A 16,602-nucleotide genomic window follows, 5' to 3' on the forward strand; every position below is an offset into this window, starting at 1 on the left:
ACACCTATAACAGTTAAGAGCTGCCTTGAGAAAGGGCTTTCAAAGGTATTCATACTCTTAAATCCAAACCTATGAAAATATATACTGTATCATCAAGTGGATCCCCAATCTCCCAGTGATGGAGTCTCATAACTGGATTCCCCACTTATTCTAGTAATAGCACTGAGTCGCACAATTGATGGCTTTGTAAAGGCTAACTCAAGTTCCTATCCCAAGTCAATTACAAACTGGGACCAGACCCTGTCCAATTTCTAACGGGCATAAAACCATCTCAGTCCTTTCCGCTACAGCAGTTGTTGTTTCTTCCAGCTTGCCAGGGCCAGCAGCAAGAGGCTAGAATCAATGGCGGGGGGGATCAGCAACTTGGAGAGGTCGCCCCTGTAATTTACTGGGAACATTTGATTCTATTCTCCAACCGAAACAGAGCGGCTGCCAGCTGCCCTCCGAAAGAGGAGAGAGAATCGGGCAGGGCTGAGGAAACGTGGGCCCTCATGCGCTACGTACATTTAACTCCAACGATCATTCCCGCCCAGCCAAAGGTGAGGAGGGATTGGCGGAGGCAACAATGGGCTGGGTGTCTTTGCCGCCAGGCCCTGGGAGGGGCCGCGCGGTCTGGCCCTCCGTGTTCCCCGAGAGAGAGAGAGGCCCTTCCACACAACCGAGGGCCGTTGGAACCCCAAGGAGCCGTTGGGCTCTGGCACGTGAGCGGCCTCCCGCCGAGCGCGCGCGGCCGCCGCCTCCCAACGGTTTCGCCTCCCCAACGTTCCATTCCCAACGGCCGCCCTCGAGCCCCGTTCCTCTCAGCCCGTCACCCCAGCCCTTCTCACCATCTCGTCCCCGCTGGGGCCATCGGGGTGTCCGGCCCCTGAGCCGTCGGCGGGCCCCGGGCTGGCCCTTCCCTCGGGGGTCTTCCTCTCGCTCGCCCCTTTGCCTCCGCCCCGCGTGGCGCGCCTTCGCCGGCCCCACAGGTACAGGGCTCCGGCCCCCAGCAGCAGCGGCGCCCCCAGCGCCAGGGCCAGCTGCCAGCGCGGCATCCCCGAGCCGCTCCCGCCCCCGCTGGCCTCCACGGGCTTCGAGGCGGCCATGATCCCCCCGTAGCAGCAGCAGCAGCTACCGCCGCTGTTCCTCCGGCTGCCGCCGAATCAGCCCAGGAGAAAGGGAGAGCGAGGGGTCAACGGAAACGAGGGGCATAACGGGAAAGGAGGCCTATTAAAGCTTCCGCTCGCCGCGTTCCTTCCCATTACCAGCAAGTCCTAGGCTGCAGCGCCACCTGCTGGCCGGATGGAGCCAGCGCAGACAGGGCAGAGGCGGCGGAAGGAGGAACACCCGTCCGTCCACCTACTGGCGGGAAGCGGTGTAAGCGGAGAATGCAGAATCGTAGAATTGCAGAGTTGGAAGGGACCCTAAGAATCACTTGCAATGCAGGACTTGCAATGCAGGACTGTGCAGTCACGCAAGGGAATGTTACTGAAATTTCATTTCGTGCAGGGATAATAATAATAATAATAATAATAATAAATTTTATTTATATCCCGCCCTCCCCAGCCGAAGCCAGGCTCAGGGCGGCTAACAACAATAAAACAGTACAAAAGTACAGCATAAACAACACTCTAAAATCATTCATTATAAAATTAATTAATTATTAATTTTAAAATTATGAATGAAAAAATGTACATCTTGCTAACACGTGACATATCTTAGACGTGTATGTATATCTATAAATACATACGTATATATGCAAAACTCATATAGAAATGGGAACATTTTTTACAATTATGAAATAAAATCACATCAACAAACACCTCATTCAGACAATAAAATAATGAACATTTGTGGGGATCACATCAGCAACCTCTACTCCCATCTAATATACTCTAGTATGAAAACAGCTTATAATGGTGCATGGAAAACTCTTTGCACAATCATGTACCCACTCCCCACCCACTTGGAACCTGGCAACTGGTGAGTACAGTGGTACCTTGGGTTACAAACACTTCAGGTTACAGACTCCGCTAAGCCGAAAGTAGTGCCTCGGGTTAAGAACTTTACCTCAGGATGAGAACAGAAATTGTGCGGCGGCAGCGGGAGGCCCCATTAGCTAAAGTGGTACCTCAGCTTAAGAACGGTTTCAGGTTAACAACGGACCTCCGGAACAAATTAAGTTTGTAACCAGAGGTACCACTGTACAAACTAAGAACTTCAAAAGAAGGCTACAACATGAAACTACTGAATTGCAGTTCATCAAGAGGTTCAATGCTCTCTTTTGTAGATTCAGTCGTGGGAAGTGTTAACTGGTGTACTAATGCCAGGGTGTTTGTGCTGACAACTTATTTTACTTTGTGAAGGAACTGGGAACTGTACTCCTCCCAGAGCACCCTTGACAAACTACAGTTCTCAGGATTCTCAGGGTGGGGGTGGTTGCATATGGTATGCAACAGCCTTATAGTTGTTTATATTATCTGACCTTAGGAAATATATTTAAATGTGCAGTGAATCCTATACTTACTATAAAAGCTACTTCTTTTCTTTCTAATTTTACTGTTGGTCTCCCACAGCATTCAAACTTCTACTCTTTGCTTGGAGATGACAAATTTGAAAAATATTTGTCTGGTGACGCTGGATTGTCTGGTACACCCACCAGAACAAGACAACTAAGTGACTGTTTTAAGACCAACATGGCTGCTTACCTGCAAACAAAATGCTTCCTGTGTTGCTTCCGCTTGTTTGACTGCAGCATTTAGTGGAGGGAGCACATTGCATTTTCCTCCCATTTTCTTGCCTGCAGAATGCAGTGGAGGAAGAAAAACAGGATTTGTTATTGCGGAAGAAGATGGGGCATGCTTGTTTGAACCTCTAGTTGGATGAGAAGGAGTTGTGGTCGACAAGGGTGCTGGTGCTTGTCTGGCTGATGTTTTCACTGGTGGGAGATGCACACTGAACAGTGATGGTGGCTTTGCTGTTGGTCTTAATGGTGGAAGAGTAAAATCTGCCATTGCATATACTTCTGTGAAGCTCTCCTAAGAAGAAGAAGAAGAAATCTCTCAGATTTTATTTTATAAAATCTGAATTCACTCTCTCTAGCCTCCTCCCCAGGAACTTTTTTTACATTATCAACAACTAAAAGAAATCAGAAAATGTAAAATATATATGACTGAGATAATAACCATAGCCCTATGGAGAATAAGTCTAATCCTTTTCTTTAAAGCTCACCAAGGTAATAGCCCTTACCATGTCCTGTTGCTATGGGCTTCATAAGTTAATCATCATTAATTAAGACATCCTGTTTCATGTTCGTCCTAAACATCCCAGCAATTGATTTAATCTGATGGTCTCTTGAGGGAGGAAGCAGTCTGTTATAAATGTATATGGTTTCTTCACCAGACAGTGTGGTCAGATGAATGTTTTGCATGTTTATATACTAGACATATAGATTTCAAAAGTTTGTGTTTATATTTTTGTTTGTGTTTATATTTTCCACAGGTGGACCACTTTTTCTGTTCTGGAAATATCAATTCATATATCATGAAACATAATTATAAGAGGAATAAATGTATAAATGCACATACAGTGGCAGATTGGAACCCGTCTTTGGTTGGCACAATGTAGTGTTAGCCAAATTCTAGAATCTTCCAAGGAGAGCCTTTTTGTATAGATGCAATGTGTAATTTGAATATTGGAAGAGAGAACATGTTATTTTGTACAGTCATTTAAGATCTATACTGTGCTAGTTCCTGAACATGGTCAATACATCAATTCTGCTTCCTGAAATTGCAAGCCAGATCTAAATCACAGCCTGAGCCTTGCAGGCATGTTATCATGGAAAGCTCTCCATTGGTATTGACAGCTGGTGCACTCAACAGCAAGACTATGAAGCAGGTGGCCCAGTTCTCTTGCCACCCTGCAGGGTGTGTGACATTGGGAATTTCTGTAATGGAAAGGTTAGAAACAAGTAGCAATTGTTAAAATAGATTACCAGGGCTTGGCTTGTACATATATAGACAAGACCAAGGGCAGCGCTGGACTAATATATATTTGTTGGGTTGCTTTTAGGTGGTAGCATTTTCTAAATAGAAGGGACCAATTTGAAATTACAGTACAGCACTATTCCCTCATAGTTGTGTGGCTATAATTCAGCAGTGCTGTTTCACATACATATTTCCCGTCTGTACATGGACTATGAAGAGGATGATGATCTTTCCTTTGCAAAATGGATGAGTAGTTTCTGGGGCCATAGTGTGACTGATGAAAGAGAGAGTAGAGCACAGAGGAAGCAGCAGACAAGATCGCTGAGTGAAAGGAGAGCCTCTCTTCCGGTAAGACCGTAAGTAGAGAATGTGAAGAGAAAGCAGAAAAATGGGAGAGAAAGGATCATGCCCTGTGGTTGTGTACTTCAGACCTATGGTTGAATTATTGGATGGTGGTTTTATTTATTTTTAAAAAAATCCAATACTGTACATAGCAAGATGTGAATCCTAAATGCTTTTCAGCATCCATGTCAATACAGTAAATTTCCACAACCAGAGCTAATAAATAAAATATAGATGAAAATATTGTAGAACTCAAGCATGAGAATTGTTCAGGATTGAATGAAGAAAATGTTTTTATCCCATAAGACCTTGAGTCAAATTTGCACGGCCAGAATTAATGGACACGTTTTGTTTGTATGTATGAATCTGAGCTGATGGAAGAAAAGTCAGTATGAAGTTTGTTGTGAAAATACTCTGGTTTCTCTTCAGATCATATAAATCTTTCACTTTTACTAATGAAGTTCACTGTGAAATAGGAGGGTGCCTTAAGTTCCGCTCTGGCTGTGTTAGTTACTGTATTTTCAAATTTTGTTTACTTATTTGGAAGTTCAGAGTCTGCACAGAATTAGTGGGGAGCTGGGAAATTTCCCATAGCACATTGCAAATTCCATGGCTACATGAATTGCTCTAAAACAAGATCATCAAACACAGTCCCTTGTCTATGTTTCCATAAGCATACCATCCCTTGCATGTAAAAGATCCTTGCAAGAGGGCATGATTAAATAATGTTGGGGCAGAGGAAGGTTTACCCGCCCCCCCAATCCTTATAAATCTCCCCACAAGCCCCAACTAATTTAGTTTCAGTTGGATCAGAACTCTTTAATAGGTTAAAGAATCCTGAACTACAGCAGGGGAGATTTGGGTGGGAAGAGGTGTGTCTCACAGCATGCATCTTCTGACCACAAGCCACTCTCCCTTCTGTTTATCTTTTTCTCAGCTGACCTTGAAATAACCTCAGCATTCCCCAGATCCCGGAAGGCAATGAATATGCTCAGTCTCCATCAGGCTTTCTTTTGCAGAGAGGGGGTGGAGGTTGTTTTGGTTTTTTGTTTTAATTAAGAATATGTTTCTGTATACCAGCAGAGTCCTTTGGGTATACAAAACCTTTGGCTTTCTCTGTGGGTGGTCCAGTTCCACTGCCTTTCCGATAGGCATGGGATCTCCAAGTTCATATTACCATATACAAGTGCAACAAAACATTATGATGTATCTCTGCCTCCTAACCGAGTTCCTGTTCAGGGTGTGCATCAGCCAATTCTGACACTATTTTTGAACATTTTAAAATATATTCATTACTCTGGTAAAAACCTAGCACCTGTATCACCTTTTATGAGTAAAGGCAGTAGGGCATTTTCCAGTTCCAGTTTCCACACTATAACCCTATAACACTGCTATGGCATTATTTGTCAGCTAAGAACAGTATTAAAATGCAGCACTTAATATAGTAATATATTGTGAAGCAATGCTCTTCCCCATGGCAAAATCCTTATACAACAACCACTAAAAGTATTGTAAATATCAGCAAAGATCTCTTGCTACATTAATTAAAAGATTCTTGTTTGCTCTTTCTGTCCCTTCCAGATGAGCATGGCAACAAAATTACTGATGAATAACCTGTTAATTGCCTCTTGATTGGCCTCTCTTAATTGCTAGCTCTAAAGAAGGCTTTAATGACTGATTTCATCCTATTTTTAGAATGTTATTTTTATATAGAAACATAAATAAATCTATATACAAATGAAAAATCCATTGCCATGGTTAACAGGAAGCATTAAAAGAGCCGAACATATAAATTGGAAGATTTTAATTAAATGTGCATGAGTGCTAATAAGCTTCAATAGTACTTTTTCAGTCATCACTGAATAAACTTCAAAATCCACAAATCGAAAATGGAGGACAAAACAGACAACACTATAATGTACATATTTGTTCATGTGATTGTCTGGATTTTCCATAAAAAGTGTGGAACAAATGATAACAATTCTAGAGTAAAGTAAATGTGAAAACAACCCATTATATATGCAGTCCACTACTTTTTTCCTAGCCACAACCAACCAGATATCTCTGGGAGCTTACAAAATGGACATAAATGTCCCTAACATCAATTGTTCAGAGGTATACGTAATCTGAACATGGAAGTTTTATTTAGCTAGCGTGTCCAACATCTATAAATGCATCCTCCATGATTTTCAAAATCCTTTTTAGAGACCAGCGCTACAGCCTGTGGTAGTTAATTGTCATACTAAAAGTCTTTCATAGGATCAGTAGTACAGCAAGGAGGGAAATGGGCCTCTCTTTATACCCACATTGTACTCTAATAACTAGATTATCTATTCTGTGAAATTACAGCATTTGTCCTCAGCCTCTTACCCTCTTTGGTTTTAGTTATAAATAATTCAGTTAAAGCTACTTGTCCATATCTGTAGTACCTTCTTTAAAATTATAACTTGCCTTTAAAACATCAGAAGATCTAGAATCTTTCAATTTACTCATTTACAGCCCATTTCCTAAAGGAGTGCTTCTATTGATCAGATCAATATTCACTGCATAGTCACAGTGGGAACAATTCACTAAAAGCTTGTGACAGGAAATCATGTTCTTTGAATGGCTTTCCAGATACAGATACATGCATATAATTCCCACTTCATTATATCAGATAACCTCTCAAGTTGTTAGAGGTTTCTGTATTTCTTCCCCCCGCCACCCAAAAGCAAAATGGAATTCCCTGTGATTCCCTACAAACCATTGGTGATGGTGCCATCAATTTGTATTGGCCCACAAGGGAATCTTGCATAAAATTGGCTGTTAGTGGCTTTGATTCCTGTATGCATGTTCTCCTAAAGTTGGGGCCTCCTGATGCTAGATTAGAAAAGGGAATTTAGAAACAGCTTGTATGATTAACATGATTAATTCTGTACTCCCCAGTCTCTGCTGGGTAACATAGCAGGATCCTGGGTTTCTCTCTCAGTAGCATGAAATGAATAGGTAGGTACAATAGGGCAAGCACTGCTCTTTGGTGTCTCGTCACCACAACACAGTGGGCCCAAATTAAGGAAGGAGTTTATTAAAGCTAAGGCTGGGGTTACAAACAGGTTTTGGAAAATACAAACGGCTCTTCAATCTAGTTTTTGAATATTCATCCTGATTTGCTTGCACAGAGCTTATGTGGAAATTAAATTATATCAACTATTTATTGAACATGTGTTCTGATCTTTTTATATAGTAAAGTTATACAATATTGAGCATTCATCCTGATTTGCTTGTGGAGTGCTTATACCCCTTCCTGTTATTCATTCATTCCACACTTTTGGGTGCATTTCTCTTTCACTTTCCTTACTGCAAATAGTCCATTTCTTTGGGAAGTTTTTATAGCTGACATTAGTGAGCTTGCATCTATACTATATTACCCTCATTTGGACAGCTCCTATGAATTCCCAATACAGCAGCTACTGAAGGACCAACCTAACCTCGCAGTAAGAACTTTGTATCATTATCACAGAATGCTTTCTATCTGAATTGTTCTCATATTTTACCTTGAACAACCTGAGAACTTTAGTATTAAATGTTGGAGGTTTTAAATCAATAAATAATGACTTTTTAAAAGATGAATGTCATTGTATTCAGCTGTCACATAAAAACTATCCTTTTTCTCAAGCTTTGAGGCATTTTGATCAAGGGTACTTACAGAACCAGATATAAAAACATTAGGAGAGAAAATACATATGGGAGGTAAATATTACAAACTAGAATGTTGCTCCTAGCCAGAAGTCCAAGACATCTGACAAAAATCCTGGCAGGAAATTCCTGTGGAAAGGCTTTCATTTGAATCCAATAGCTGGATGGCTGCAATAATCCATGAAAAAGGTACATAAGGAAATACTTCCAGTCAGATATCAGTCTATGGCCTCATCTGCGCTGTACTTTTGAAGCAATATTATACCACTTCCTCCAAAGAAGCCCAGGAACTGTAGTTTGTTAAGGGTGCTGAGAGGTGTTAGTAGATCCCAATTTCCCTCAGAGAGCTACAATTTCCAGAAATCCCTGGGAAAAGGGATAGACTGTAAAACCACTCTGATGATACCACTTTCAATTTATAGTGCAGATGAGGCCTAAAGAGTTTTTCCCAATCTAGCATCTGAAGAACAACCAACCTCAAAGTATGCTTGGACACTGGGTAAGAAAGTAGCTGATTCCAGGTCCTTGAAAAATAATGAGTCCATTCCCACTCTGGCACAATATTGCTATCACTAAAGGTTGCAACCCTATATCCACTTACTTGGGAGTAGAACTCATTATATTCAATGCGACTTAATTCTGAGAAGGTACATATAGGATTGTGCTGTAAACCATTAGAAAGGGGATTTGGTTATCAGCCTTTAACTGTGCCACTAGATTTCTAAAAAAATGGCTACCTCCTAATTACCTAAAAGCAGCCAAGCAGGAATAATGCTGAAAAATAAAGATAAATGGCTGGTGCAGGGAGGGCAGTTTCTTTCTTTTATTTGAACTCAGTGCGTGTCAATAAAAATATCTTCCTTACACATAACAAATGAAATGATAAATAATATACATTTATCATTTATTTCATTATGTCAAGGCGGGTGACTAAAAACCGTGTTCATAAGGAAAGTATTATTTTGACTGCCCCACAGTATGTAGCAACAGCCAGAGATCTACATCTCTTCAAGAATGTAGACATGTGATTTAAAACACACACACGTGTGTGTGACTTCATATCATGGATGAAATAGAGTAATAAAACCTATTTTGTGTCAAATTTCTGCTTGAGATTATTTTTATTTTTATTGCATAATGATTTTTTTTTTTTTTTACAGGCCAAGCTTTCTTCCATCCATATGACAAGGCTTCATGGTTCTACCAAGATCCCATCCTCAGGCCACCTAAAAGAACTGCAAGAAGATCAAGATACAAAATGCCATTGTCATATGAAGGCAAGCAAAAAATCCTCAAATGGTAATTCTTCCCAGGGGACAAGTGGACCAAACAGTAGATCAAACTCCATACAGGAATTTTCAGAATCCTTTGAGAAGCAACTGCATTTCAAAAACAAGCGCTCAGTTTCTTTGGTAAGTGCAACCATTTGTATATGCTAGTCTAATAGAACAATGTGTTTAATTTTACGTAATTTATACTTTTCAAGTGGTGAAGTGGAACGGATATAAAAAGTGCTTAGCCCAACCACCAGCACTTCCACTTTCATATCAATATGGAATAATTAGTTGGTCTGGGTCAGCCATGATGTCAGCTAGATTTGAATGGCTTCTCCAGCTATCTTGAGCTATTTTACTCAGCTGTCTGACAATGTAGTTGTGTTTCTTTAAAGGTCCCTATATTATATTTAAACTTATAGTAAATCAATATGAAAAATACCGTATTTTTCGCTCTATAACACGCACCCGACCATAACACGCACGTAGTTTTTAGAGGAGGAAAATCCGTAGGCATGCCACCCGTAGGCATTCCCTCCATAACACGCACAGACATTTCCCCTTACTTTTTAGGAGGAAAAAAGTGAGTGTTATGGTGCAAAAAATACGGTATTTAATAATTGGAACATTAACTCAGTTACCATATACGTGCCATAGACATATTATTAAATTAATCTTCAGTGCTCTTTTTCTTTCAGGAACCTGAAGGGATGAAAGAGAGGAGAGAAAGAGAAAAACTGCATATTCCCAAGAGCAGGTCTCGTAAGAAAGCGGGAGAAAAGAAGGAGCCAAAGAGAGAGCAAGGTCAAGGAGAACACAACATGGAATTTGCAGCAGGGAAACATAGTTAATAATTTCCTGATACCCAGGAATAAAGAGGAAATGTGTTTGCATCCATTAGGATAGACTGACTTTTTAAAGAAATGATGGTATAAAATAGATTCTGACACTTAGTTTTTATTCCCTAAAATTGCAAGTGTTATATAAGTAGAACAAAGCATAAATGTTAAAATTTAAATACTTTGTATTCCTTTGAAGCTGTTTGTATAGACTTGTTAAAAAAAACTACATTCAATCAGAAACATTTATCTAACAAAAGTGAGCAATAAATTGTCAGACAACCATTCAATGTGTTAATTTACAAACACAAATATAAATATGAAAGGCTTGATGGTTGTGCTAAGCCATATGAAGATGGCTTTTGTTAAAGTTGGAAGCTGAGCAAAGATTCAGCAGTAGGCTCATGAAAGAGGAAGAATCATCCATACCTACTGACTATTGACTTGTGCTGCATGATTTTAAGTTTCATAGATAACAATACAGTGGTACCTCAGAAGTTGAATGGAATCCGTTCTGGAAGTCCTTTCGACTTCCAAAACGTTTGGAAACCAAGGCACAGCTTCCGATTGGCTGCAAGAAGCTCCTGCAGCCAACTGGAAGACACGTCGGACATTTGGGTTCCAAAGAACGTTCACAAACCGGAACGCTCACTTCTGGGTTTGCGGCATTCGGGAGCAAAAACAAGGCGTTCAGAATCCAAGGTACGACTGTATTGTAAACACCTGTATACAGTCATGTACTGTATGAAAACAAATTGAGAGTTATTCTGGATATTCCATGTCAAACCTTGTTCTTTTCTGTTTGTATAAAAGTAACACACATGTTTTAAATATTCACCCAAAACAAATGTGTAAATAAAATTGCTTTGTATGTTTAAAATTCTATATAAAGGGAACCAAAACTTTACTGAAGCTATCTAAAGTCTAAAAAAACAACCTCTTGTTGGGTCACCTGTTACACTTCTTTTATTCCTTCCACATCTCTGCTGCCTCATTTCTTCTTTTTCTACCACATTCTCATACCCCTCTCCTGGAACAAACATATGTTTCCACTGCTATTCTCCTGTCTCGCTGATCACATTATGGTACCCCTTCCCAACAGTCTGTGGCACTTTCCAGAATTCATATTACTTTTAAATTCTAAACTATTTTTTATATATATAAATCACCCAATGGGCTTGGGTCAAGGAGTAGTCTATGAAGCAGGAGTTGGGAATCTATTTCAGCCCAGGGGCTATATTCCCTTCTAGGCAACATGCCATAGGCCATAGACCACTGGGTAGTTGTGGCTAGAGGCAAAAGTGGTTGCAGTAGTGAATATAAAGTTAGCCTTTGTACTGTAGGTTAGCATTTGTGCGCACTCAACACACCCTACTCTATCCTCTCTTCAGACAAGCTCTATCCCCTTAACCATTTTGGTTGTTCTTTTCTGAACCTTTACCAGCTCTATACCGTAATATCCTTTTTGAGGTGTGGCATCTAGAACCGTACACATTTTTGTTTAATGCCATGATATTGGCAGTTTTATTTCCAGTTCCTTTCTTGACAATCCCTAGCATGGAATTCAGCTTTTTCACAGCTGCTGAATACTGGCATCTTCATCATTCAGCCTGGACACTGAGGTCCAGCTCCGAGGACCTTCTGGCTGTTCCCTCCCTGTGAGAAGTGAGGTTACAGGGAACCAGGCAGAGAGCTAGGATTAAGGGGATGGAGCAGCTCCTTTATGAGGAAAGTTTGCAGCAACTGAGACTTTTTAGTTTAGAGAAAAGGCAAGTGAGACGTGACATGATAGAAATTTATAAAACTATGCATGGCATGGAGAAAGTGAAGAAAGAATATTTTTTTTGCTCCCTCTCTCAGAACACTAGAACCTCTAGTCTAGACATCTAATGAAGCTCAATATCTCCCAGATGCATAGTTCTGTGTGGGGTCTGTTGTGCACCCAGGTGCCCTCACACTATGCAGAGAAGAGAGCTACTTTTCTGAAGAGAAAATCATAGAATCATGGAATCTAAGAGTTGGAAGAGAGTGCCCTGGGTCATCTAGTCCAACCCCCTGCAATGCAGGAATCTCAGCTAAAGCATCCATGACAGATGACCATCCAAGCTCTGCTTAAAAACCTGCAGGGAAGGAGAGTTCACCACCTCACATGGGAGTCTGTTCCACTGCCAAACAGCTCTTACCGTCAGAAAGTTTCCCTGCATGTTTAGTCAGAATCTCCTTTCTTGTAACTCGAAGCCACTGGTACGAGTCCTACTCTCCAGACCAGCAGAAAACAAGCATGCTCTTTCTTCCGTGTGACAGCCCTTAAGTCTGGGAACTGTGTACACACATCTGAGCAGCTCTGCTCAATAACAAAGACTAGTTTGGAGCAACATAAATTACTGGAGGAGAGATAGCATGTTAATGTCCTCTTTGTAAAGTACTGTATACACTCTAAACAAAAGTTTTAAGAGGACCAATACAGCATTTTTGTCTGGCTATTTGTCATACAGCAACAATAAATCTCTTTCAAAGACAGCATATTTTTATGTTGTTAGTACATCTTCAGAAATAATTTGTGCCATTTAACAGAAAACAATCCCGCCCCCCACCTACCTGAGATTCAATTTTGTGTATCTGCTGCTTAGTAGGTTTCTCCATTGTTCCTAAGAGGGGAGCGCATTGGTGTTTTGACTTGCCAATCACACAGATGTTCAGTAGGAGTCAGATTTTCCTCCACCACCATTTGCAGAAAATCTTCATTGCTCTTTATTCATTGTTCATGATGTCCTTCCGTTTAAGGGCTAAGCAAAACAGGGAGGTTGGGGAGAAAACTGAAAAAGTAGTTATTTTCAGAATGGCTTCCTTCCAAAAATACAAACATAAACAACCACAGCCACTAAGAATATATTTCTGAAAAAGATAGATATGTAATGTTTGGTAGATGATCAAGTGTTGCTTATGGTAAGCCATTTTACAAAAGCAGGAGACAAGAATACTGTAATGCAAAATCTTTATATAATGAATGTAATTTAATTAATGGTTCTTAATTTATTTCAACATGATCTTTCAAAAGCATTTGGTCAATACAGCAATGAACATTACATCTTTACTAAAGATTAAATCAAATAAATAGTGGATTTATGATCCACCTTTTGACTCGCATCCAAAGTCCACACAAAGTCTACGAGCAAACTATCCTGGAATGAGCTTTCTCACTGGGTGGTTTGGTTGGGAGTGGTAAGGAAGACTTTATCACACATCAGGTGCATATGTGTGACAAATGCATAGTAGATGTGTGGCAAACACATAGTAAAGTCTGTATTCATCTCATCTGTACCTAAGCCAATGATGTCCCTAATTACTCTGGAAAGCATGAAATCTCCAATGTACGGTATATCCATTTTTTTAAAAGAAAAGTTTGCAAAATTCATGTTCAAAGAGAAAAACAACCACTTTATCATTTCAATTGTCTGGCTCATGGTGTTATGACATGATGTTAATGACTTCATAATTAGTCATTAATGAAACATCAGAACTCAAAGCTGCATAACTTGTGTGTACTAAACATTACTTGGCAAACGACAGCAAGGAATATGTTCCATTTTAACATTTCTTCTCCCAGGTCTTTGCCTATTTAACAATCTATGGCCTTTTAAACTGGGGGAGGGGTGTATTGTTTCATTTGTTACTATGTTATATATTTTTGTGTTTTTATATTGTTAACTGCCTTGTGATCCTTGGGAGAAGAGAAAAGATTTTGCCTGGTCCCTAAATGTATGTAATGAATGCACCTGATGAGCCTCCTTTAAGATAACCAAAAGATGGTTGGTTGGTTTTTAGTACATTTCCAGAAGGCAGGACCTAATTTTGAAGAATTTCTTGAGTGACTAATAATATATGTCAAAGAATTACCGTACTTACACTGCTGGACATTTTTAGACCTTACAACCTACTGGGTGCGTAGACCAGGAAAAGGAAACGTTTTGCCACATTATGTTCAACTTTGTAATCTCCATATTTCAATGGGAAATAAATTAAGCTACACTCTATTAAATTGTAAGCCACAATAATAATTCAGAAGACAGGTTGGTTCCTGAAAAATATCCAAAACTTTTTCATGAAGTAGCCTATGTATGTCAAGCAGCCTGATGAACCCAGAAATAGAACTGAGAAACTTTCTCTGGTCTTTTGCAATGAGAAAAATTATCACAGTTTATTTTCAAATAATGACTGAATCATGTTACTTGTTTTTTACCTTGAGGTTTTCAGCTGATTAAACAGTTTTAGTGTATATTTTGTAAGCTCCTTCTGTTTTCAATGGGATGATTATGGCACATGGTAAGAATTATTTACATTGGTATCTACCTGTGCATTGTCTTAGCCATATTCACATGCAGAATGTATCTAAATAGATGAGATTACCTTATTATTAAAACAGGTTTTGTCTGAAGTCTCTTTTCTCTGTAAGCCATCCTCATTGTTAAGAGTTGTTGAAACAGCCAAGTTATTGTCACATTTGTGATGAAGATCACAGGAGGCTTGCATCAGCAGAATTATTAACTCAGCAGTGATGTCATCAGACAATGGACTAAGCCCATATCCTCAGTATATAGTCAGAGCAGTAGCAAGCATTTTCAATAGTTTTGGCTCTCCTGCCCCCCTCCAAAAAAAACCTGGGAGCTGCAGTTGGTTAAGGGTGTGGAGCTATAATTTACAGAGTGGTTTAATGATCAATCCCTCTTCTGAGGGAACTTTGATAACTGTAGCTCTGTGAGGGAATAAGGGTCTCCTAACAACTTTCAGCACCCTTTACAAACCGTAGTGCCCAGGATTCTTTGAGGGAACTATAACTGTTAAAGGCGGCAAGATGCTGTTTTAAATGTATAGTGCAGATGCGGCCTAAAATGGTTTTTCTGGTCGGGTACAACCACCCTATGAGGTAGCTTAAGAGGCTGTGGCTGGCCCAAGGTCACCCAGTGAGCTTCATGACTGAGTGGGGATTTGAACCCTGATCTCCCAGGTCCTAGTCTGACATTCTATAACCACTACACCATACTGGCTTCCTAGAGGACTTCTGCTATGGGGCAGCTATGTAAATTAAGAAGGTAAAAAAATATGGGGAAAGCCATATATCACAGAGAAGGATCTGAAATATTCTTGAAGCTTGACTTTGTTATATTCTGGATTGTTTTATTTTATGTAAACCGGTTTTTTCTTTAAATATAAAGCAGTATAGAAATAATAATAATAATAATAATAGTTCAATTTATATAGCTGCATGCACATACTAAAAGCCCAGTCAGTACAGCATGAAACTCTTAATCTCAGGGTCTTGGGGGGTTCAAGCCCCACGTTGGGCAAAAATATTTTTGCATTACAGGGGGTTGGACTAGATGACTCTCAAGGTCCCTTCCCGCTCTTCAATTCTATTTCTAAATTTTGTATGTATTGCACACACAGAGAGAGAACATACAAAAGAAGATCATACTAAGTAGACCTAATGTAGTAAATATAAACTATTTTGGAAAAGTGTATTTGGGGAATTCATCTCGGCATTTAGCGCTGAAAAGAGACAATACTAAACTAGATACACCAGTGATGTGACTTCGCCCTTCCTACATTCCAGTATGCAGGGATAAGGTTAATATCTGGGAATATAGGCAAGTGACTACCAGAGGACCACAAGTATGTGGGACAGGAGTAATTTATGCAAAATTGCTCTTTTGGGTTATCTTCCCCTACTGGCCTTTCCAAGTCTGTCCCCCTGTATGCTCTGACAAGCAGGGCCGGTCCTACCATTGGGTAGGGTAACACAGCTGTCTCAGGCGGCAGAGGCTGTGGGACAGAGAGACGTGGCAAGTCAGAGCTGCCTGTATGCCCTGCAGCTTACCTTGAGCTAGTCTGCTGCCTCAAGTGCAGTGGAGGGCATTGTCCTGTCGCCAGCACTTGAAATCAGATTCAGCTGCCAGACCAGTCAGCTTCTGGAATGGGAGAAGGGTGTCATCTTGTTCTTTACCAGGCAGCAAAATGTCTCGAGCTGGCATTGCTGACAAGGAGTTATTTACTTCCAGGCACTCATCTTTAAAGCTGCAGGTCTGGATCTTCTGCAGCAGATTTCTTACATAACTGCAGATAAGCAACTTTCTGTGACAGAACATGGCCTCTGCTATAGTCAGTCTCTGCTTGTGACCTACAGAATATGGCTCCAGCACACAGTGACATTTATTTCGATTGCTGTGGGATTTTTGAGTCACTCAGAAAGTCATTAAAACCTGAATGTTTTAATGGAGTTTCCCAAGTGCTGAAATGGCAAATGGGCTGCTTCGGAACCAGATCACAATGGACCTCTCTTTTGGTGACATAATTGATTTTTGTATATACCACCCTTTACTTCACAAAATCAAGGTGATTAAAGAGTGGGATTTTGTCTGCTTTACCAGGACACATTTATGTATGGAGTATGACCAGTTTTGAAGGAAGAGAGTCTAACTTGAAGGAGATATCACCACCACCATCTTTCTG

General features: G+C 40.3%; 2 protein-coding genes across 7 annotated transcripts in view; one reads left to right on the forward strand and one right to left on the reverse strand.

The window, feature by feature from the left end:
• The window catches only part of TOMM70 (translocase of outer mitochondrial membrane 70), a gene marked incomplete at its 5' end in the record, with an annotated part of 38,459 nt that extends 23,825 nt beyond the window's left edge, over positions 1–14,634 (reverse strand). For 2 of the 4 annotated variants that reach the window (XM_081002704.1, XM_081002702.1), the window contains 3 exons: positions 2,688–3,017; positions 12,694–12,911; positions 14,503–14,630. In XM_081002704.1, the coding sequence (XP_080858830.1) occupies positions 2,688–3,017; positions 12,694–12,738 (375 nt within the window). Of the gene's footprint in view, positions 1–827; positions 1,086–2,687; positions 3,018–12,693; positions 12,912–14,502 lie in introns of those variants that run through there. The other 2 variants (XM_081002703.1, XM_081002705.1) reach the window with 2 other exon arrangements.
• On the forward strand, positions 837–10,274 carry LNP1 (leukemia NUP98 fusion partner 1). 3 transcript variants are annotated; one of them, XM_081002796.1, is made up of 4 exons: positions 837–968; positions 4,051–4,313; positions 9,143–9,394; positions 9,955–10,274. In XM_081002796.1, exons 2-4 carry the CDS (start codon positions 4,170–4,172, stop codon positions 10,105–10,107), a joined length of 549 nt encoding a protein of 182 aa, XP_080858922.1. In that variant the 5' UTR covers positions 837–968; positions 4,051–4,169; the 3' UTR covers positions 10,108–10,274. The 3 variants fall into 3 exon arrangements, with proteins under 3 accessions (XP_080858922.1, XP_080858923.1, XP_080858921.1); XM_081002795.1 differs by lacking the exon at positions 837–968 and adding an exon at positions 3,024–3,214; XM_081002797.1 differs by lacking the exons at positions 837–968; positions 4,051–4,313 and adding an exon at positions 1,225–1,356.
• Positions 14,635–16,602: the final 1,968 nt, after the last annotated feature.

The sequence above is a fragment of the Podarcis pityusensis genome (assembly GCF_964106645.2).
Source record: "Podarcis pityusensis genome assembly, chromosome: 4".
In the NCBI taxonomy this organism is placed as follows: domain Eukaryota; kingdom Metazoa; phylum Chordata; class Lepidosauria; order Squamata; family Lacertidae; genus Podarcis; species Podarcis pityusensis.